The 22,618-nt window shown below is 54.3% G+C and overlaps 3 protein-coding genes across 3 annotated transcripts; 2 read left to right on the forward strand and 1 right to left on the reverse strand.

The window, feature by feature from the left end:
- The first annotated feature begins 1,413 nt into the window (after positions 1-1,413).
- On the forward strand, positions 1,414-8,876 carry NFKBIE (NFKB inhibitor epsilon). Its single transcript, XM_060021264.1, has 6 exons — positions 1,414-1,997; positions 4,324-4,426; positions 5,122-5,344; positions 6,709-6,797; positions 6,892-7,131; positions 7,814-8,876. The coding sequence occupies exons 1-6, from the start codon at positions 1,621-1,623 to the stop codon at positions 7,877-7,879; spliced, it is 1,098 nt and encodes a 365-aa protein (XP_059877247.1). The 5' UTR covers positions 1,414-1,620; the 3' UTR covers positions 7,880-8,876.
- Positions 8,877-9,497: 621 nt separating this feature from the next.
- On the forward strand, positions 9,498-14,648 carry SLC35B2 (solute carrier family 35 member B2). The gene is made up of 4 exons (XM_060021735.2): positions 9,498-9,625; positions 10,126-10,319; positions 10,487-10,641; positions 11,572-14,648. The coding sequence occupies exons 1-4, from the start codon at positions 9,615-9,617 to the stop codon at positions 12,508-12,510; spliced, it is 1,299 nt and encodes a 432-aa protein (XP_059877718.1). The 5' UTR covers positions 9,498-9,614; the 3' UTR covers positions 12,511-14,648.
- A 240-nt stretch (positions 14,649-14,888) lies between these two features.
- HSP90AB1 (heat shock protein 90 alpha family class B member 1) lies at positions 14,889-20,766 on the reverse strand. The gene is made up of 12 exons (XM_060021734.1): positions 20,636-20,766; positions 19,126-19,272; positions 18,602-18,808; positions 18,338-18,497; positions 18,056-18,189; positions 17,642-17,950; positions 17,058-17,223; positions 16,657-16,847; positions 16,396-16,543; positions 15,988-16,256; positions 15,370-15,703; positions 14,889-15,267 (listed from the first exon to the last, which is right to left on the reverse strand). The coding sequence occupies exons 2-12, from the start codon at positions 19,270-19,272 to the stop codon at positions 15,158-15,160; spliced, it is 2,175 nt and encodes a 724-aa protein (XP_059877717.1). The 5' UTR covers positions 20,636-20,766; the 3' UTR covers positions 14,889-15,157.
- Between the last annotated feature and the right edge of the window lie 1,852 nt (positions 20,767-22,618).

A 22,618-nucleotide genomic window follows, 5' to 3' on the forward strand; every position in this document is an offset into this window, starting at 1 on the left:
GATCACCACGTGAGTGGGGTTTGCCTACATCCTCCTTAGCCCCAGGGAGAGTAGGGATGGGGAAGGAGGAAAGATGTGCTGGGGCTGGGGCTGCTGAGGGAACCTCAGCAGAGTGCTGCCCAGCATATCTCGGGCTTCCCCATCCTGGTCCCACAATAAGGAACTAAACTTCCCTAACCCGATGTCACCACCCGAGGCCACTGTTTCATCCCTGTGAGGAATGACCCCTCTGCTTTTTTAGACAACAGTTTTCCTGAAAAAAATCACTTTCAAAAAGCACATCCTGGGCTTTCCTGGTGGTGCAGTGGTTAAGAATCCGCCTGCCAATGCAGGGGACACGGGTTTGAGCCCTGGTCGGGGAAGATCCCACATGCCCCGGTGCAACTAAGCCCGTGGGCCACAGCTACTGAGCCCGCGCACTTAGAGCCTAGTGCTCCACAAGAGAAGCCACCGCAATGAGAGGCCTGCGCACCGCACCGCAACGAAGAGTAACCCCTGCTCGCCGCAACTAAAAAGCCTGCGTGCAGCACAAGACACAACGCAGCCAAAAATAAATAAATTTTTTTTTTTTAAAAAAAGCACATCCTCATGTCCGATTCTATGTGATCTGGGAAGTTGACACAGGAGACTCTCTATCCAGGACCCAAAGGGAGAAGTTCTCCTTTAAAGACATGGGTGTCCCCTTTATCTCCTGGAAAAGCAAGAGAAATTGAGAGCAATGGTCAGGAGACAGGTAGCAACGCTTCCCCGTCCCACCTCCCACGTGCCCTCCCCAGAGGATGCCCAGCTTGTGCAGATGATTAATAAATATTCCTTTAAAAACAAACTAATGGGGTCTTACCTGGTGGTCCAATGGGTAAGACTATGTGCTCCTAATGCAGGGGGCCCAGTTCGATCCCTGGTTGGGGAACTAGATCCCGCATGCATGCCTCAACTAAGAAGCCCGCATAGAGTCGGCATGCCCCAACTAAGAGTACGCATGCTGCAACTAAAGACCCCGAGTGCCACAACGAAGATCCCGCGCGCCGCCACTAAGACGCGGTGCAGCCTAAATAAATAAATAATTAATTAAAAAAAAGATCCTAGGAAGCATTTAAAAAAAAAGAATAAATGAATGAATGAGAAAAATGAATGAAGAAACAGGAAGTGAAGGAAAGAAAGAATGCATGGAATTAACAAATGGAATGAAGAAGGAAGGGGGAAAGAATGAATGGATGGTTGGATAAATGAATGAATGAATGAATGGGTGAATTAACGCACGAGTGAGTCAGGACCGGGGAACCCCTGACTCGGAGCCAACGCAGAGGGCGGGGTAAGGGGGATTCCGAAGGGCGGGGCCTCGGTCCGGAAGCGCGGCGCCTGCCGGGGGCGGGGCCTGAGGGCGGGGCGAGCGAGCGCCTCAGACTGGGCTACCCAGCTGCCCGGAGTAGCGGATGCCGAGGACCCCGCCAGCGTTCCAAGCCTCTCCACGCTTCTCGCCGACCCCTCGGGCCCCCGCAGCCCGGGAAGAAGGCCACTCCGGGCCCAGCACCCGCTCAGCAAGGCGGACCTGCAACCCGGAAAGGCGGCGCGGAGTCGGATTCTGCTCGGACCGGGCCCCGGCGGGCCGGCGCCGCGGGGATGTCTGAGGCGCGGAAGGGGCCGGACGAGACTGATGAGAGCCAGTATGACTCGGGCATCGAGTCTCTGCGCTCTCTGCGCTCTCTGCGCTCTCTGCCCGAGCCCACCCCGGCCCCAGCCTCTGGGCCCTCAGACGGAGGGGGACCCCAGCCCTGGACTCATCCTCCGGGAACCGCCAAGGAGCCAGAGGAGAAGGAAGATACAGATGGGGAGCGGGCTGACTCTACCTATGGCTCCTCATCGCTCACTGAGCCCCTGTCCTTGTTGGGGGACCCCAAGACCGAGGACCCAGCCCCAGACTCGCGGCTTCCCGCCGCGGGGGCGCTGAGCCCTCAGCAGCTGGAAGCACTCACTTACATCTCCGAGGACGGAGACACGTGAGTATGGGGGCTAGGCTAAGATAGGATCCCTTCCTCCCTCCCAATGCTAACTCGGGATCTCCCCCAGGAGCCGCAACCCCCTATGTGAGAATCCCTCAAGGCACCAGCCCTGGAAGGGGCCGTCCCCACTCTCTCTTTCAAACTTAACCCTCAACCCACTTTCTGTAGCCAGGACCAGTCCGGAGGACCTGGCATCATCTGCATGCCCCACCTTTTGGCAGGGCCCTTACCAGGCACCTGGAAACACAGCTAGCATCTTGGAAATCTATCAGTAACCCATCCCTAGGAAGAGAAAATTCCCCTGACCAGCCCAGTTTTGTTTTGTTTTGTTTTGTTTTTTCCTTACTGGGGGACAGGGCGTCCTTGTTTGCTCAATATCTGGGATTCCCGGCCTCTGACCGCAGAATGCCCTGTCTCAAGGAACAAGAGGGGCCAGTTACAGGCTGCCAGTGGGCCCAGGAAGCTGGGGTTGGGGGTGCTGCCAGGGTGCATTGCTGAGGCTGGCCCTAAGGAGGAGGAGGTGAGCCAGGCTGGGGCACTCTTGCCCCAGCAGACAGACAGGCGGCTGGCTGCCCCAGCTAACTTCCTCCTCTGCTGAGAAAGGGGAAGTGAGGGCTAGAGTCAGCCTTACCGACACTCTTCACCTCCTGAGCCCCACAAGTCCCCCTCACTGTCCTGTGTGACCCCTTTACTTCATCCTTCCTCCCCAGGCCCAGGTGGAGCTTGGTGGAGACTGGGCTGGGGGGCAGTTGAAGTAAGAGACAGTTATGTGGCAGGGACTGGCCAGTTGAGGATTTGCCCCTCGGGGAGAAGAAAACACCGACAGGAGAGGGGGTGGCTGGGATTTGGGGGGGTGAGAAACAGAGTGGAGGGGAGCTGGGGTCCCAGATCTGGGATGCTGGAATGAACGGGGCTGAGGAGGCAGGAGATATCTGTCTTGACCTGCTTTTTTGGAGATGCAAGGGTCCTGGGTGGCCTTTGAGAAAGATAGTCTCTTGACTCAGTGGGTGACCCTAGGCCTTTTTGTACTCTGTGTCCAGATCACCAGCCCTCAGGCCCACAACCAAGATTGTGCGAGCTCCGTGCAGAATACCTATGGCTGACCTTTGACCCAGGGAGTGGCGGTTTCTGAGCCCGCCCTCCTTTGTTAACCTCCCAGCCCCTGCCTTGACCATCTCTAGTAGAGACAGATGTGGTGTCTAGACCCTAGGGAGGTTGGGGGGAGAGGTGTCAAGACTCCCCTGGGGGTTCCCTGAGAGGAGGGGGCACCTTCTTCCCTCCAGAGGTGTCTGGGCTGTGGGACATATGGAAATGGGAAGAGGAAGTGGGAGGAGGGGAGACTGAGGGAGAGAGGGAGGTGGCTGCAGGAATGTGACCAGAGAGCAGGCCCTGGCCGAGGGGATTTCCATCGTGGTTCCTCCCTCCCTCCGTCACTCTCTCCTGGGCCTCGCCTGCCACCAGAGCCAGCGCCCCTCCCACCCGAGCAGCCCCCTCCCCAGCCCAGACGGGCCTTTCAGCTGAGCTACCCGCCTGTCGAATGCCCCGAGGCAGCTGTCCCTGGCCTAGACCCTCCAGCTCCGGCTTTCATTTTCCCCACCTGATGTGGGGAAACCCCAAGGCTGGAACTTCCCCTCCTAGCCACCCCCCGCCCCCCAGGTTACGGCTCTTTATCCCCCACCAAGCACACATTTTCTGCACTGCCAGACCTCCCCTCGGAGGCGCGCACGGGAGCGGGGGCCCTAGGTCAGGCCCCTCCCACGCCCCGCCGTCTGAAGAGTGGCCCTCTGGCCGCCCCGTGGAGGGCAGCAGGATAGGGTTCTGCCCTGCTTCCTGCTCCTCTGCCAAGAGCTTCTGTCTCTTGGAATGTGTTTCTGAGGGGGGCGGGGAGTGATCCCACCCCTGCCCTCTCTGTCCTCCCCGCTGAGGCGGGCAGAGATGGGGAGCCCAGCCCTGGAAACCCCCTCTGCACCACCCCAGCAGCTTTCAGTTTGGCTTTGAGCCTGCAGCTGCCCGGCAGGGCCCTGGAGCCAGAGGGGAGCGGGGTGTGGGCAGGCTGGACAGGAAGGACCTTGTCCCGTCAGCACCCTGCCCGCACTCTCCCTCAGCCAAGGCCCTCCTGAAGGCCAGAGATGGGAACTTGGAGCTCCCACCCCCAGGATCCTGGCTTCCCGCACCAACCCTCACTTCCTGGCCCAAACTCTCACTTCCCGCACCTCCCGTATGGGTGGCAGCTTAGACATTGATGTGTTCCTTCTAACCCCAGGACCCCAGCCCACTCTCTGTGGCCTGGGCCCTGACCCCAAACCTTGGCTCTTCCTCCCAGGCTGATCCACCTGGCGGTGATTCATGAGGCCCCGGCTGTGCTGCTCTATTGCCTGGCTTTGCTGCCTCAGGAGGTCCTGGACATTCAGAACAACCTTTACCAGGTGGGTGGAAAGAGTGGGCTGAGCCCAGATACCTGTGTCTGTCCCAGCAGCCATCCCCAGCAGCAGCACAGCATCCTTAGGCTGCTCTCTCAGGAAATCATATGCCAGACACTGGGCTAGAAGCTGAGGATGCAGAGAGGAGTAAGAAACAGCCTCTGCCCACAAGGTGCTCAAGCCTGGGCTAGGGGACTCGTGTCAATACCTAATTACACAGCATGGTGACAAGAGTTGTGATGGAGATGCGTGCCAGCTGCTGTGGGAACCAACGTCTGTGGGAAGCAGCCAGGGAAGGCTTAATATGAGAGGTGACTCTTCATAGAGCATTCAAGGAGGAGTTTGCCAGGTGGAGACTGCCTGGTGCCTCTGTCTCCTCCCCCCAACCTCTCCCCATCACCTAAGGTAACAGAGGTCTCCCCAGAAGGTGAGATACTAGACACTGCCCCCCACTCCATCCTTTCTCCAGGGGCTTAAGCGACCTAAAAGGAGAGCAGGGGGCCACTCCCCTCACCTTGCCTCCAGAATTGGGGTCCCAAGAACTTGGTGGGGGGTAACCGAAGGAAGACCAGGACCATAGCCTTTATAAGCAGTCCTCAAAGAGGGTGCTGGCCTCTGGCAATTTCTGTGCCCACGCTAGCATGTTCCTGGAAGTGGGAGCATGCTGCAGTGGCCCTGTGACCCTCTCTCTGTGCCTGCAGACAGCACTCCATCTGGCCGTACATCTGGACCAGCCAGGTGCAGTTCGGGCCCTGGTGCTGAAGGGGGCCAGCCGGGTGCTACAGGACCGACACGGCGACACGGCCCTGCATGTGGCCTGCCAGCGCCAGCACCTGGCCTGTGCCCGCTGCCTGCTGGAAGGGCAGCCAGAGCTAGGCAGAGGACCGCCTCACTCCCTGGACCTCCAGCTGCAAAACTGGCAAGGTGCGGGCAGCCTCAGGGCCCATGAGATGAGGAGGGGACAGGAGACAGGGACCCCACTCTTGGGGAAGGGAGGGTCACAGCTTGTCCATTGATGATGCATCTCCAGTTCTAAGCACATAGGTACTCAGAATACCTTTGCTTAAAGAAAGAATGAATGGACAAATGAGTGAATGAATGGGTTCTATTTCGAATTTATTGAGAACTTACTGTATGCTAAGCAGAGAGCTAAACTTTTCCCTCAAGATATTCAGTTTAATAGAGATTAGATGAACTCATTAATTTATTCAACAAAAATGTACTGAGGGCTTTCTATGTGCCAGACACTTGTAGGAGCCAGGCTTGCATCTGTGAGAAAAACAGAGAATGTCTGAGGCAAACAATAAACATAAGAAGTGAGTCCTCTAGGAGGTTAACGGGCAGTCACTGCTGTGGAGACAGTAGAGCCGAGTGAGGGGACTGGAGTGGCGGGGGGTGATGTGATTTTTAAACAGGGTGGTCACGGAAACCCTCGTGGAGCCCGGACATTTGAGCAGAGATTTGAAAGAGGTGAGGGGTGTGAATCTGAATCTACTTCTCTAAGCAGAGAGGGGCCCAGGCCAGAAAGGAGCTAGCAAAAAGGCTAGGGGAGCTCACGGGAGGAGGTGGCCCCTGGGGAGGGGCTGGGGGCCTGAGGATCCAGAGAGCTCTCAAGAAGGTGGCTTTTGGATGCGGCCTGAAGGCAGGTAGAGTTTTAGGAAAAGTGAGTGAGTGAGTGAGTGTGTGTGTGTGTTGGGGGGGGGGAGGGAAGTGTGTGTATGGGGGTGTGGGGGGGCAGGGGGGTGTGTTGGGGAGGGTGTATGGGGGAGGGTGTGTGTGTATGGGGGGGGAGTATGCGTTGGGGGAGTGTGTGTGTGCATGGGGGAGGGTGTGTGTGTTGGGGAGGGTGTGTGCATGGGAGAGGGGGTGTGTGTTGGGGGAGAGTGTGTGTGTGTATGGGGGAAGGGAGTATGTGTTGAGGGAGTGTGTGCATGGGGAGGGGGTGTGTGTTGGGGGAGGGGGTGTGCATGGGGGAGGGGGTGTGTGTTGGGGGAGTGTGTGTGCATGGGGGAGGGTGTGTGTGTTGGGGGACGGTGTGTGTGTGGGGGTGTCACTCAGCAACCTGACCCCTGAAGCGTGAAAGTTTCAATAACATGACACTGAAAAGGTGGAAACTTTGAGTTCCTTTCCCCCCAGACTTTTGAGGGGGTTTTTGGGTTTAACAGTCCTGTGATCAGAGGCACTGAGTGGGCAGGGGGTCCCTTGGGACTGAGGGGTAAGGGAGGCCCCTGAAGAAGGGGAGAGAGAGCTAGCTGGTGGATGCAGCCCCCACCCTCACCCCATCCCAGGTCTGGCCTGTCTCCACATCGCCACCCTGCAGAGGAACTGGCCACTTATGGAACTGCTGCTGCAGAACGGAGCTGACATCAACGCACAGGTGAGGCAGCCAATCAAGGTGCTGTCCAGCCCAGGGCCCAGGCCCGGGATGCTTTCTCTTGAGGGCCTTGGCTGACACCCTTCTTCCCCGCCAGGAGGGCACGAGCGGGAAGACAGCGCTGCATCTGGCCGTGGAGACCCACGAGCGGGGTCTGGTGCAGTTCCTTCTCCAGGCTGGGGCCCGGGTGGACGCCCGCATGCTCAACGGGTGCACACCCCTGCACCTCGCCGCGGGCCGGGGCCTCAGAAGCATCTCATCCACCCTGTGCGAGGCAGGTGCCGACTCCCTGCTGAGAAACGTGGAGGACGAGACTCCCCAGGACCTGGCTGAGGATGTAAGAGGCAGACACTCAGCTCTGCTGTCCAGGACCTCCCTTGTGGAGACAGGCGCTGTAATAGCTGAAAGGGTCAAGGAGTTAGGAGCCCAGGGTGTAAATCACGGCTCTGCCGCTCACCAGCTGTGGGACCTTGGGCAAGCCTCTGCCCCTCTCGCAGTCTGTGTTCTTAATTGGTCAGGACCAGGGGCCCAAACTTGGACTCCTACAGGAGCCGTGCAGCTAAAGCGCATCAGAGAAGCAGGCTGGGTGTAAGAGAGCCAGGTGGTGGGGCCTGCGGGAGACCAGACAGTCTTTTGTCTGAAGGTCACTCTACTCAACTTCAGCAGATACTTGTAGAGGAGGAATGTGGGCCCAATATTCCCAGGTCTTGGAATTTTTTAAGACAGATGAAACCTAGGTTTTCTGTAGAATCTTTCCCATTTTTAAATGTTTGATTTAAAAAAATATTTAAAATGTTTTGTGAGTACCCTTTCCCAACACCCTCCTCCCAAAACAAAAACAGGCCCTAGAAGCCCTGGGGGACCACTGTTTTGGGGGTTAGTAGGAAGATTTGTTCCCTGATGTCCTTCAACGACACTTGGTGGGGAGGAAAGGGCCCAATAGGTCTCCCAGCCCCCTTCCCCCACCACTGCCTTTGTCCACAGGCCCTGATCTTGCTTCTCTCCATCCTCTTCCTCAGCCCTTTGCCCTTTTGCCCTTTGATGACCTGAAGATCTCCGGGAAGCCACTGCTGTGTGCTGACTGAAGCCGGGACAGGCTCTAGGGCCCCGGACGCTCCTCCCCTTCCCATCTGAAAGCTGGAGCCACAGCTGCTACAGTCTGGGCCCAGGCCATGTGCCCTGGGGACTGCTGAGGCCAGAGCCTGGGGCCAGCACAGTCCCGAGCTGAGAGGAGGGACCGCAAATAAGAGAGCCAGTCTGGAAGGAAGAGCTTCCAGGTGGATGGAAGGACCCCCAAAGCCCCAGGCAACCTGGGCGAAGCCTGTTTACCTCTGTTGAAGATGGCGGGGCTCTTGCCTCTACCCACGTGGGGTCAGCTTGAAGCTGCCAGCCGGTAGGCAACATGGACTCTCCTGAGTGAGGAGAGACACTGAACTGTGAGTGAGCAGGGCCCTAAAGGGTTCCATCTCACTGCTGAGGAGGACTTTGAAACACTGTTGTTTAAAGACTTCACACAGAAGGCCCTGAACTGAGCCTTTGGGGATGGGGAAGTTTCAAGAACATGACACTAAAACAGCAGAGACTTAAACACACACCCCCCGCCCCACTCCCGCCCCGAGTTGTTTTGTGCGTGTGCCTGTTTGTGTGCATTGGGGATTTTGAGACAGGCCTGCCCTGTGACCTTGTGGTGGAGGCAGAGAGAAGGAAATTGTCACTTGAGCAAGGTAGGGCCTTGTAGGGAGGGTAGGGAGCCTAATGGTCCTCAGGCCTCTCTGTCCAGCACAGTCTCTTGCCCTTTCTGTGGAAATGCAGTTGGATGGAGGAAGAGAAAGAGGAGTGAGAAGATGCAAGTGGGAGGCCTCACCACGGCCCTGGAGGACCCTGGAGAGAAGGGCTAGCCTGTGGAGGGTGACACGAGGGAGCGTGGCTTCGTATGTTGTTTTCTCTCATTCCACATATGTTTGAGGCACCTGTTAGGTCAAGCCTATGCTGGGATAGAATATGTGGGAATAAAACCGTTTCTGGCCCCTTGGAGACCTAGTCTAGTGAGGCAGCCATTAAAATCATAAACATCCAAATAAATATGTAATTGCAAGTCGCGATGGAAGGCAAAGAATCGTGGGAGGGAGAGCAGTGGAGTGGGTGTAGGGCCATACTTTGGGTGGTCAGGGGAGGCCTGAGTAGGGGTTTAGGGGAGAGCTTTCAGGGGAAGGCTTTTGGTGAATTAGAAGAACTGAGAGCAGTGGGGCTCTGCAGGGTGGGTGAGGGGGCAAGGTAGACGGGGGCCAGGTCACGCAGAAAGAACCTCCGAAGGTCATGAGGATGCGGGGACAGAACTGCTGCCCAGCCCCCGAAGGAAGGAGACATCTTCCTGCCAGAAAACGGGGAAATGGTAACATAAGGGGATGTGCCTGGGATGCAGAAGCTGTGTCCCCGTTCCTAGGATGGCAGTGGTCAGCACCACCTCCGGGCCGGTGGTGAGGGCTAAGGGCGATGACGAAGCAGGGGCGGCACCGGGCTGGAGCTCCCACTCCCCCGACCCCACCCCACCCGACCCCACCCGCCCACAGAGGCAGCCTGCCTCCTGCGCGCCGAGCCGCGTCTCCCGCCGGGCCGCGAGGGGGCGCTGTGGCCCGGCGGCGGCCCGGGGCGCTGCGTGGTCGCGGCCGGGGGCGGAGGGGCGGCCGCGGGGAGGGAGGCGGGAAGAGCGCGGCATTTCCGCTAGCCTGCTGCTCCTGGAGGCGACTGCGGGAGTGGTGGGAGCGCGCGGCCCGGGGACCCGCATTCCCCGGCCCCGCTCCGCCCCACGCGGCCGGGACCATGGACGCCAGGTGGGGGGCTAGGGGGAGTGGCGAGCCCACGTGACCGAGCCCCGCGCCACGTGACCGCCGCTCCTCAGCGCGGGGGGACGGGTGGGGTCCCATATGCCCGGCAGGAGGCCAGCCTAGCGCTGCCCGGACCCGGCGTGGGGGCGGGGGGTGGTGGTGGAGGCGGGCGCCGTGGCGTTGTGCTCTTCGGGGGCTCCGGGAGTGTCGGGCGAAGAAATCGGGGGACCCTGGGTCTCCGCGAGCCCCGAGGGCGGGGTCAGGGAGCGCTGGAGGGAACAGAGAGAACCTGTGTGGCCGGAGGGGCGGGTCCGCTCTCGGGGATGGAGGGATCCCTGCCTGGCTCGCGCCGGCCACCCCAGGAGAGAGAGAGGCTCTTTGTCCGCGCCGGGCTGCAGCTGAGGGGGGCGGGGAGGAACTCCGGGCCCTTCTCCAGTGTCGTCCCCTCCGGAGGGCCCAGAGGGTGAGGAGCTGGACCCTGATCCTTCTGCCCGCGGTCCCCGCAGGTGGTGGGCAGTGGTGCTGCTGGCTGCGCTCCCCTCCCTCGGGGCAGGTGGAGAGAACCCCGAAGGCCCTCTGGAGTCATGGACCCAGCTATGGTTCTTCCGCTTTTTGGTGAACGCGGCTGGCTATGCGAGCTTTATGGTACCTGGCTACCTGCTGGTGCAGTACTTCAGGCGGAAGAACTACCTGGAGACAGGTGTGTGGGGAAGTTTGCTCAGTCTGTATTACGAGTGTTGGCCAGCAGTGCAAAGGGGAGGTGGCGTGGCACGGGAGGAAGGGCGGCCAGCAGGGCGGGCTGGCAGCTGTGGGAGAGATGAGGTGCTAGGGAGAAGTTTGGGGTTTCACCTTGTGTGCTTTCTCCAGGCAGGGGTCTCTGCTTCCCCCTGGTGAAAACTTGTGTGTTTGGCAACGAGCCCAAGGCCCCGGATGAGGTTCCTCTGGCTCCCCGGGCAGAACCAGCAGAGACCAGTCCCACTTGGCAGGCCCTGAAGCTGCTCTTTTGTGCTGCGGGGCTCCAGGTAAGTAGGCAGGCTCTGCGGCTCTTCCTGGGTCGGTCCCCGCGGACAGGGACTTTGTGGAACCAGAGCTTTCACCCCGCCGGTCCCAACAGTTTGCTGGTGGTTGTGTTGTGTGTCCTCCTCCTCCCCGAGGCACACCATCTTATTGGGGGTGGTTGGAGGAAACGCTGTCTTTTCTGTCCTCCTGTCTCTACCCTCTGTGATTTCTCCCATCCCCTTGTAATGATGTCTCATATACCATAAACCCACTGTTAAAAGTTTCAGCCTTACCCACTACGGCGTGTGAGAGGGGTGCTTAGATGCTGACCTCATGGCATTTTGGAGTGGGCACTTCTGGTTCCACCTAGTGTACCATGTTGAACTAACAGGTGTGCAGTCTTCTTTAAGAACTCTTCCTCCCATGGGCTTCCCTGGTGGCGCAGTGGTTGGGAGTCTGCCTGCTGATGCAGGGGGCGCGGGTTCGTGTCGCGGTACGGAAGGATCCCGCGGAGCGGCTGGGCCCGTGAGTCATGGCCGCTGGGCCTGCGCGTCCGGAGCCTGTGCTCCGCAGCGGGAGAGGCCGCGGCAGTGAGAGGCCCGCGTACTGCAAAAAAAAAAAAAAAGAAGAACTCTTCCCCCCACAGTTGGTTGAAAATAGAGAAGAAAATACTTGGGATGGAGTCGGCTCTAACATCCCTACTGTGGGGACAGACAGGGTCTGGTCAGTTCTAAAGCATTTGTTGTTGGCGTTTCACACACACTTGATTGCCTGCAAGATGAATCCAGATTTGGGAGAGAAGAGGAAAGTAACTTCTAGTTACTACAGATATTTACGCTGTCCATCCTCATCATTTTCGATATCATCCTGAGGAAGGAGGAGCTTGTTGCGCTTTTTGGCCTGCCTTTTCCTTCTCTTGCTTATCTCCTCTCCCTCCGCCCTTCCCCATCCAGGTGTCTTATCTGACGTGGGGAGTGCTGCAGGAAAGAGTGATGACCCGCAGCTACGGGGCCACGGCCACATTGCCAGGTGAGCGCTTCTCGGACTCACAGTTCCTGGTGCTAATGAACCGCGTGCTGGCACTGATGGTGTCTGGCCTCTACTGCATCTTATGCAAGCAGCCCCGGCATGGGGCACCCATGTACCGGTACTCCTTTGCCAGCCTGTCGAATGTGCTCAGCAGCTGGTGCCAGTATGAAGCTCTCAAGTTCGTCAGCTTCCCCACCCAGGTGCTGGCCAAGGCCTCCAAGGTGATCCCTGTTATGCTGATGGGAAAATTGGTGTCTCGGCGCAGCTATGAGCACTGGGAATATCTGACCGCCGGCCTCGTCTCCATCGGGGTCAGCATGTTTCTCCTGTCCAGCGGACCGGAGCCCCACAGCTCCCCGGCCACCACGCTCTCAGGCCTCATCCTGTTGGCAGGTTACATTGCCTTTGACAGCTTCACCTCCAACTGGCAGGATGCCCTGTTTGCCTATAAGATGTCATCGGTGCAGATGATGTTTGGGGTCAACTTCTTCTCCTGCCTCTTCACAGTGGGCTCCCTGCTAGAGCAGGGGGCTCTCCTGGAGGGCGTCCGCTTCATGGGGCGACACAGCGAGTTTGCCGCCCACACCCTGCTGCTGTCCATCTGCTCTGCATGTGGCCAGCTCTTCATCTTCTACACCATTGGGCAGTTTGGGGCTGCCGTCTTCACCATCATCATGACCCTCCGCCAGGCTTTTGCCATCCTCCTCTCCTGCCTTCTCTACGGCCACACTGTCACTGTGGTGGGGGGCCTGGGGGTGGCTGTGGTCTTTGCTGCCCTCCTGCTCCGAGTCTACGCCCGGGGCCGTCTAAAGCAGCGGGGAAAGAAGGTCGTGCCAGTCGAGTCATCTGTGCAGAAGGTTTGAGGGGCCTGAGCGATGAAGTGACTAGGACCCTCTCACTGTACCAGTTTTCCTGTCCTACTGTAACTTCTCGGAGGCGGCAGGCTCTAGGGCAAAATGCAGGTTTCTCAGTGTCACAGACCAGCTCTGCAGTTGGGGGTAGGGAGCCCAGGAGGCAGCCTTCCCCTTTGCCTTAAGTCCCCCATCCTCTAGTGGGCAGGATTCTTCCCAGGGTGGCAATGACAGTGGGAAGGGGCAGGGGGCAGTATTGAGAAGGCAGAGGCACCTTCCAAAGCCCCTCCCTCCTCCAATTCCCTGAAGTCTTGCCCTGTAGGCTCGGCCAACGCCTCACCTGTGCTTGTCCTCTACCTTGAATACCCACCCTTTCAGACTCTGAGGGACCTGCGTTTCTTACTCTGGAGAGAGAAGCACAAGTGTTGTAGACTCCAAATGCTGCTTTCCCAGGAGAGTAAGTGAAAGACGGTGCTGTGCTGCGGGAGGGTGTGGGGAGTCCCGCCCAGCACCACCCCCGCCCTCTGCTCCTGGATCCCTAGGCTCTGCTCCATGAGCCAGTTGCAGGTTTTGGTACTTTGGAAATGTAACTTTTGCTCTTATAATTTTATTTTATTAAATTAAATTGCTGCAGCGGGCTCGGTCCTGTGTTTTGGTTGACTGAAGTACAGACTTTCAACTTCAGATGGGCTATGTCCGATAAACCCATCAGAAGCTGAAAATGTGTTTAATACACCTGCCATAGCTTACCCTACCTAAAACGTCCATCAGCTCAAAACATCCTACAGTTGCTGTTTAACAGGCGTCAAATATCTCATTTAACTTGTTCAATACTGGAAACGAAAAGACAGTGGTGGTTACGTCTACCACTTGTTTGTGGCCAGGTGGCTGGGAACTGCAGCTCAGCACCCAGCCACACCAGTGAAGGTACCTCATACTGTCAGGCCAGGAAAAGATCAAAAGTAGTTCCTGCTGCATGTGTGTGCTTTTGTTTCAGCACAGTAAGTCAAAAAACTCTCAGTGGAAGACCCTCTACGTGCTCTAGGAAAGGGACTTTTTAAAGTGTTATATGGTAGTTCAAAGATACCATTTATACCTTCAGCGTTTTTCTTTTAATCAATATTTTTTAAAATTGAAGTATAGTTGATTTACAGTGTTAATTTCTGCTGTACAGGAAAGTGATTGTTACATTTTTTTAAAGTACTGTTTTCCATTATGGTTTATCATAAGATACTGAATAGAATTGTGCACTATACAGTAGGACCTTGTTCATATAAAAGCTTCCATCTGCTAACCCCAACCTCCCATTCCATGCCTCCCTCATCCCCCTTGGCAACCACCGGTCTGTTCTCTCCTTGATTTGATTCAGAGGTTTATTTGTGTCATATTTTACATTCCACATGTGATTATCATATGGTATTTTTTACTTAGCATGGTAATCTCTAATTGCATCCATGTTGCTGCAAATGGCATGATTTCGTTCTTTTTTATGGCTGAGTAGTATTCCCTTGTATATATGCACCACATCTTATCATCTGTCAACAGACGTTTGTTTCCATGTCTTGGCTATTGTTAGTGCTGCTGCAGACATAGGGGTGCATCTATTTGAATTAGTTTTGTCTGGATACATGCCCAGGAGTGGATTACTGGATATGTAATTCTATTCTTAGTTTTCTGAGGAACCTCCATACTGTTTTCCTCGGTGGCTGCACCAACCTGCATTCCCACCAACAGTGTAGGAGGGTTCCCTTTTCTCCACACCCTCTCCAAGCTTTTGTTACTTGCAGACTTTTTTGTTTGGTTTTGGTTTTTGACCACGCAGCATGCAAGGATCTTAGTTCCTGAACCTGTGCCCACTGCAGTAGCAGCAGTCTTAATCGCTGGACTGCCAGGAAGTCCTGTTATTTGCTTACTTTTTAATGTGAGGCGGTACCTCATCATCATTTTGATTTGCATTTCTCCAGTAACTATGTTGAACATCTTTTCATGTGCCTATTGGCCATGTGTATGTCTTCTTTGGAGAGAGGTCTATTTAGGTCTTCTGCCCATTTTTTAACTCGATTTTTTTTTAATTAACTTGTATGAGCTGTTTGTGTTATTTTGGAAATTAAGCCCTTGTCGGTCACATCATTTGCAAATATTTTCTCCCATTCTGTAGGTTTTCTTTTTGTTTTATGGTTTCAAGTTTCATTAGATCCCATTTGTGTGACTTCTAAACTTATCAGTAACCTTTTAAAAACTTTTAAAGTCCTACCATGTATCGCGTTATCTATACTCGGGATGATGGCAGGTTAAGACTTGGGAAACAGAAACTAGGGAAACTCCAAAGGCAGCATTATACATACTTGGCGGGGCGGGGGGGGGCGTCCACATGATTTGAGAAAGAAGCGTATAAAAAACCTGCATCATCTTTATTTTGCATACTTTAATTTCAGAACAAAACAAACAAAAAAAACACAATACACAACATTCAAACCCCATGTCAAATGTGGAAAGGAATAGGGCTTGAGGCCCTTATATCCTGCCTTAGACAGAAGAACAGAAATAAAACCTCTAGACATCAGCAGAAAGAACCAAGTGGGCCAAGGCCACTGGGGCTGCTGCTGGGGGAGCCATGGGGACACTATACAGAGGGAACAAAGTCTGCAGGTAGAAATTCCTAATCTACTTCTTCCATGCGAGAGGCATCCTCATCACCCTCAAGGGGGGGGATCTCATCAGGAACAGCAGTACTGGGCTCCTCTGCTGTCACTTCATCTTCATCAATGCCTAAAAGTAGGAAGAATGCCACTTGAGATCTGACCCAAAAAGCAGTCCAATCTACCCACCAGACCAGTTCCTCATCTCCTTGCCACACTCAAGAATACTCACCCAAGCCTAGCTTGATCATGCGGTAGATGCGGTTGGAGTGGGTCTGGGGATCCTCAAGCGAGAAGCCGGAAGAGAGCAGTGCAGTTTCGAACAGCAGCACCACCAGGTCCTTAACAGCCTTGTCATTCTTGTCTGCCTCTGCCTTCTGCCGCAGGGTCTCCACAATGGGGTGGTCAGGATTGATCTCCAGGTGCTTTTTGGCCATCATATAGCCCATGGTCGAGTTGTCCCGAAGTGCCTGGGCTTTCATGATGCGCTCCATGTTGGCAGTCCAGCCATAGGTGCTTGTCACGATGCAGCAGGGTGAAGACACAAGCCTATTGGAGATTGTCACCTGTGGACAGTCACAAAAACCTTGGGTTCATATTAAATCAAATTGCTACCTTGAGGCAAACGTGATACTTGAAGTTCTGTTCTTGGGGGAAAAAAATACCTCATCTTTGGTTAAGTTTAATAGAAACAGCAACCTTAAAATCTGCCTGGTCAAGAAAACAAAGGGTAGGATTGGCACTAAACAAATTATGCTGCCCCAAACCACTAATTGTATAGCAACCAGAGACTGAGGTAAATAGCCCTGAAGGCATCTGTTACAAGTAACTTAGTTCCAGAGTTGCTTACCTTCTCCACCTTCTTATCCAAGATCTCTTTCATGAGTTTGCAGAGGTTCTCAAACTTAGCCTTGCTCTCCTCCATCTTCTTCTTCTCCTCCTCATCCTCAGGTAGCTCCAAGCCCTCCTTGGTAACTGAGACCAGACTCTTCCCATCAAACTCCTTGAGCTGTTGCACACAGTACTCATCTATCGGCTCTGTCATGTACACCACCTCGAAGCCCCGCTTCCGCACTCGCTCCACAAATGCAGAGTTGGCAACCTGCTCTTTGCTCTCACCTGTAGGATTACTCAGTGTGACTCAAGGGCCAGAATGCCTCAACCTGCCAGTTCCCAGGTATCCTCGAGTGCCCTCCCCTTCTCCCCACACCTCTAAGGAGAGGCTTTGATCATTGATTAGATGCAGACTCCAACGCACCAGTGATGTAATAGATGGACTTCTGGGTCTCCTTCATGCGAGACACGTATTCTGAGAGAGAAGTCATCTCATCTCCAGACTGGGAGGTGTGATAGCGCAGCAGCTCAGAAAGGCGTCGCCGGTTAGTGGAGTCCTCATGGATTCCAAGCTTTAAGGGTGGAAAGAAAAATACAATCTTGCTAAGAAATCATTTATCCTCTATGTGAGTAAAAAATAATCCATCATAATTATTAAGTAAAAAAGTACTTGCTGCCTCTTTACCTTTAGGTTCTTAGAGAACGCCTCATAGAATTTCCTGTAGTTCTCCTTGTCTTCTGCCAGCTCCGAGAAGAGCTCAAGGCACTTCTTAACAATGTTTTTGCGAATGACCTTCAAGATTTTGCTCTGCTGGAGCATTTCTCGGGAGATGTTCAGGGGAAGGTCTTCAGAGTCAACCACACCACGGATGAAGTCTGAAATCAAGTACGTAAGCTCAGTTTAAAAAAGGGGAGTGGAGAGGATAAAGATAAAGGTACATAGACAGGGTTATCTGGATCCAACAGGACCAATTTTCTCACTGAACCTTCACTTGTTATGTTGCAGAGGATCCTTAATCTAAGATAAAGACTTCAGTCCCCATGAGAATGCTGAACGCAAGTACATTAGGCCAAAAAGATACTCACTGAGATATTCTGGTATTAATTCATCACAGCTGTCCATGATAAACACACGGCGGACATAGAGTTTAATGTTGTTCTTCTTCTTTTTGTTCTCAAAGAGGTCAAAAGGAGCCCGACGAGGGATGAACAGCAATGCTCTGAATTCCAACTGACCTTCTACAGAGAAGTGCTGAAAGAAATCCAAGATAATCCAACTGTGTATTTCAAAATAAGGGTGGCTTTTTGTCCCAACCCCAAACTACCCAATATTTGGAACTAAAATCTTCCCCCTAAGCACCAGGAATAGAGTGGACACTAAGGCAACTGTTGAGAAAATTTAAGCTCTAACGCCCTAAATGAACCCAACGTGGTACAAGCTCTGTATAATCCCTGGGTCAATGAGGAAATCGTCAAACCAGGACCCCAGATGGGTAAAGCTGCCACAGAACAAGTGAGGTAACTGGGAAAAATGTCATTTCTCCACCCTGGAAGGGTCCATTAGCAACTGAACTCATGGCATTCACAGCTCCCAGCTACCAACCAGTTGGGTAAGTTGCATTTGCCCATTATTGGCTCCTCCTATCGAGCCAGCAAGCAAGGCTTCTTACCTTCACTGCCAAGTGATCTTCCCAGTCATTGGTGAGGCTCTTATAGAACTCTCCATATTCCTCCTGGGTGATGTCATCAGGGTTTCTGGTCCAAATGGGCTTGGTCTTGTTCAGTTCTTCCTGATCAATATATTTCTCCTTGATCTTCTTCGTCTTCTTTTTCTTATCTTTGCCACTATCATCCTCCTCATCTGAGCCCACATCCTCAATCTTGGGCTTCTCCTCATCATCTTTATCTTCCTCTTCTTTCTCACCTTTCTCTTCTTCTGCCTCATCATCACTGATTTCCTTCTCGCGTTCCTTCTCCAGCTAAAAGTATCAAAGATGATAAATGCAGAATACAGAAAGCAAAAAATCAAAGTTCCATTTAGATTCTCTAAAGTATCTTCACTTGAGTTACCAGTCCATACTTACATAGAGTGTGATGGGATAACCTATGAACTGTGAGTGCTTCTTCACCACTTCTTTGACCCGCCTTTCTTCTAAGTACTCTGTCTGGTCTTCCTTAAGGTGGAGAATCACTTTGGTACCCCGCCCAATGGGCTCACCTAGAAAAAAATCAATCCAAATGGAATAAAAAATGAAACTAAACGCAAAACTATAAAAACAACTGCTTTACAGATAAAATGCTCAAGATCTTTGTTACTGTTTCCCCAGAATTCTCACCCAGACACCTTAAGAGGAAAGCTAACTTACCATGGTCAGCACGTACAGTGAAGGAACCCCCAGCAGAAGACTCCCAGGCATACTGTTCGTCATCATTGTGCTTTGTGATCACAACCACTTTCTCTGCCACTAGGTAGGCAGAATAGAAACCAACACCAAATTGCCCAATCATGGAAATGTCTGCACCAGCCTGCCAAGAAGTTTAAGGAAGTCGAATGCAAGTTTCAAAGAAACAGCAAACCAGATACCAAAAAAAAATACGAATGGAGTGTGCCCAGCTAAAATACCACATACCTGAAGAGCCTCCATAAATGCTTTAGTACCAGACTTGGCAATAGTTCCCAAATTATTTACAAGATCAGCTTTGGTCATGCCAATGCCAGTGTCTACCAGAGTCAGGGTGCGCTCCTGGGGGTTGGGGATGATGTCAATTTTCAACTCTTTACCACTGTCCAATTTGGAAGGGTCTGTCAGGCTCTCATAACGAATCTTGTCCAAGGCCTGGAAATACAAATTTCAATTTTACAATTCTGCTTCCTTAAAGCCCATTTCACCCAAAAGAGAAAACTTTTTTTTAATTCCCAAATACCCTCAATCTGATTACCCATTTAACTCGTAGTTTGACCACCACATCAAACTATAGTCTCTATCCACCTACCCACCATGGAATAAAGCAAACTTTTTTGTAACTGCAGCAAATTTATATCCCCTTCAACACTGAACACAACAAAATGCCAAACCACCCCTTCTCCTTTTTTGTGTGTGGACTACTTGAAAAACAAGAAACAAACGCCAATGAAAACACCCAAGGCACTCACATCAGAAGCATTACTGATCAACTCCCGAAGAAAAATTTCCTTGTTGGAATAGAAGGTATTGATAATAAGAGACATGAGTTGGGCAATTTCTGCCTGGAAAGCAAAAGTCTCCACCTCCTCCTCTCCATGGTGCACTTCCTCAGGCATCTAAAATAAGAAAACTCAAAAATTTAAGTCTACTAGAGTTCACCCCGGTTACAGTAAAAACATTAAGAGATTCAATTCAAACTGTTTTGAGCTGTGTACTGAGACAAAATCCTTTCCTGTAAAAATTTCAGGCTGCATCCTTAGACGGAAAACAATGGGGAGAGGGGGTGCGCCTAACACACTCGATTAAACGTGTTCAGGTTTCTTGTACTTTGGAACCAAACCACTGTTAAAATGATCCCTGGATCAGCATCACCTGGTAATTTGTTAGGCATGCAGAGTATCGCCCCTAACCCAGGTATGTCGAATGCAAGTAATAACCCCGGTTAATTCACACACACACTTAAATATGCAAATCACTACAGTTCTACCATTTTGGGTGGGGGGGACCTCCAACATGACTAGTTTTACATTAAAGGGCAATGACTTGAAACTGCTCTCCCATGAGGCATCTCCAAGCAGATGTAGGATTACTGCCTCACGTGATAGGGAAAGCTAACTCGATAGATCGGTGGGATGCCCACCCAGGGTGGCTATTAAGACAAAGAACCGATAAAGCAAAAGCTCCTCCTTGATCCCTGAGCACACGTGAGTGAAATGCAGGTCCAAACCAAACACAACTAAGATGGTGGCCGTAATCGGCTGGGGCGACTCTAGTCCTTGCCGGACATGCGTCGGCCAGGACCGCGCGGGAAGGGGGCGCCACCGCGCAGCCTCCCTTCGCCCCAGCATCCGGGCACCAGGGCGGGGCACTGGGCTCCAGAAGCTTCCAGAACAATCTCAGCTCTCGAGAAGGGGCGGGGGAGGAATAAACCCATGAATCCCAGAGCCTGCCCCCTCCCCTCTCCCATCCCTCCTCCTGCACCAAGACCGCAGGCCAGAGGCGACGGAAAACATCTCTCGCCGCAGACCCTCCCGGAAGGCACCCGAAAAAACTTAAAAACCGCGTCCAACAGAAGAGATGGCAAAACCTGATCAGGACCGGGCTGTGCTGAGTCACACCGAGCGCGCACACCCACAACCCTTGGGGACCCTCCGGCGCCCCGTAGCCGCGTCCGGAAGTGGAGAGACAAACATGGCAGCGTCCCGGGCCGGCGCGGCCACCACGTGCAGCTGCCCACTAGCCCAGACCCACTCCGCGGCCCACCTCACCCATGGCTAATACCTGCCTAGAAGCAGCCCCGCCACCAACACCGAAAAAAGGCTGAACTCAACAGCTCCCTCCCACCCTCAACAAAAAATGGGAGCGTTATCCCCAAAGCCGCCCCAACACAACAAAATGTGGGAGTCGGAAAGGACACGAGAGACGAAAACAACTCAGAAGACCAATCTAACCTGAAAAGCCCGAAGACTGCAGCCTTACCTTGAAGAATAAGAATCGCAGACACTAGAGAGCTGAGCGGGCAAGGACTGCCTCAACCGCACACGCCGCAACAAGGGCGCACGGGGGTGACTCAAGAGAACGGCTGTGCGCCCCCAGTCGCCTTATATAAGACGAAGCACAGCCTAGCTGCCCGCCCCCGGATCCCTCCGCCTTAAAGGAGGATGCCTGTCAGCACCGCACCTGCCGCCGCCCGCCCACCTTGACGTCATGGTCCAAAATAGGGGAGGGGCGGTGAAGAACGCGAGCAGCCGGCGTCAGTCTGCACGGGGAGCGCACTCGTTTTCATAGACCCGTCTCTGCGCTTCCAAGACAGGACACCATCAAAAATAGATGTTGGGAATGCTCTCATAACGTAAGCGGCGGATCAGGGGAGAGGATCCCCACTGACCTCCGTAGAAACCTGTAGTGCAGGCGTCTCCACACCCAAGAGTCCCGGCCTCGAAGGACGCCTAAAAAGTGGCCAACCACTCCCACCTACGCTCCCAGGCTCGATCTCCCTTTAGAATCTTCGCTACACATTCCAACAGCCCGATAAGGGGAAGGGGGTCTTTTCCGCGGGCGGTGTGGAATCGGAAGCCCAACTCTGGGCAGCCCGGGGAATCCCGGGCAGCCCGGGGAATCCCGGCCCTCCCGGGGGCAGGGCCAGCGTTTCGCCGCGGGCGTGGCTCCGGCTGGCGGGGGACTCTTTGCCTGCATGCGGCGGAAGGAGCCACGGCGGCGGTACTGCGATGCTTCCAGCAGGTTCCAGGCCCGCCTAGGCGGTCCCGCCCCGCCCCCTTCCCTCGAGGCTCCGCCCCTCCCTCTGCGGCCTGGGCTGTGCCTCTGCGGCGGCTCCGCCCTGCGACCGTTCTGCTAGGATCCTGGGGTTGAAGTGGGCTGCTCTAATCCCGTTTACTGTAGGAAACTGCAGGGGGCACCCTTTACCCCACCTGCCAGGCCCAGCTAGCCCAGCACTGCGTCTGGGGTTGGGATTGACCCCACTTCTACCCCATCAATCACACGGGCTGTTGGGGCAGATCTAAGGGCGCCGCCTTCAGAGAGCGGAAACTGGGGATGGGGTCGCTACGCGACAGACCCTCCCCAGCTTCTGCAGCCTCCCACAGGTGTGGAGCGCAGAGACGTGCACATCGAGTTCTCAGTCTGGTTTCTTTTCTTTTTTTTTCCCCCACTCTTCTTTCTGCAGCTGCTTAGATCTGGGGAGGGTCTGGTCTCCAAGGACCCCTCTGCGGGGTGGCAGAAGTTCTTGGAAGCAGCATGAAGACTCTGGCCAGAGTGTAGCCCGCTCCAGGCGGTTGGAACCACGTCGTTCCTCTTCAGCGGTGGCGCCGGAAGCTCCAAGCCATGGGCCTGCCCAGCGAGCTGCGGGACGCCGTGCCTCTTCTGGCTCTGCCCCTTTTGCGTTTCCTCCGGCTGGTGAGCTGTCCTTGCCTTTCCAAGGCCTCATCTTGGAAGCCTACTGGACCCACAGACCCTCCAGGAGATAATGGCCACCCCCTACGCTGTGACCTTGTGGATGTCCAGCAACTCCCTTCGTGGCCCACTTTGTCGGCCCCTGGCTTGCTGTGGAGGGCTTCCCCCACTACCACCCGCGGACCTCCCTCAGCAGCCCTGGTGCCCAGTCTTATTCTTTCGTATCTTCTTGGTTTATGTGTTCAGTTTCAAGGAACAAAGGACCCTTGCTTTCTTTTTCCTCGTCCCACACTCCAGACCTCATCAACCCTGCCATCACTACCTCAATTTCCTCTCCTTACACTTCCACTCCCCTTCTTTATGGTCTGGGAGGAGTCAGTGAGTGGGGGAAGGGCCGTGGTGCTGCTGCTAGGAGGCCCCCCGGATGCTGTGTTCCTGATGGAAACCTCAAACCAGGAGCGTCACCCCCCAACACACCCTCCCTCCCCCTGGGCAGAAGGGGGCTAGTTAATTAAACACCTGCTCCCTGGTTCACAAAGAGGATTCACAACA

Source organism: Delphinus delphis, chromosome 10 (genome assembly GCF_949987515.2).
Source record: "Delphinus delphis chromosome 10, mDelDel1.2, whole genome shotgun sequence".
NCBI classification, from domain to species: domain Eukaryota; kingdom Metazoa; phylum Chordata; class Mammalia; order Artiodactyla; family Delphinidae; genus Delphinus; species Delphinus delphis.

Bases quoted from the DNA above. Each gene is read 5' to 3' on its own strand.
- NFKBIE (XM_060021264.1), top strand. From the start codon at position 1,621: ATGTCTGAGGCGCGGAAGGGGCCGGACGAGACTGATGAGAGCCAGTAT. The intron at 6,798-6,891 runs GTGAGGCAGCCA...CTTCCCCGCCAG, and splicing joins GAGCTGACATCAACGCACAG to GAGGGCACGAGCGGGAAGAC. The intron at 7,132-7,813 runs GTAAGAGGCAGA...CCTCTTCCTCAG, and splicing joins CCCAGGACCTGGCTGAGGAT to CCCTTTGCCCTTTTGCCCTT.
- SLC35B2 (XM_060021735.2), top strand. The intron at 10,320-10,486 runs GTGTGTGGGGAA...TGCTTTCTCCAG, and splicing joins GAAGAACTACCTGGAGACAG to GCAGGGGTCTCTGCTTCCCC. The intron at 10,642-11,571 runs GTAAGTAGGCAG...TTCCCCATCCAG, and splicing joins TTTGTGCTGCGGGGCTCCAG to GTGTCTTATCTGACGTGGGG.
- HSP90AB1 (XM_060021734.1), bottom strand. From the start codon at position 19,272: ATGCCTGAGGAAGTGCACCATGGAGAGGAGGAGGTGGAGACTTTTGCT. The intron at 17,951-18,055 runs GTAAGTATGGAC...TGATACTTTTAG, and splicing joins GTTATCCCATCACACTCTAT to CTGGAGAAGGAACGCGAGAA. The intron at 15,704-15,987 runs GTAAGCAACTCT...GACTGTCCACAG, and splicing joins TGGATAAGAAGGTGGAGAAG to GTGACAATCTCCAATAGGCT.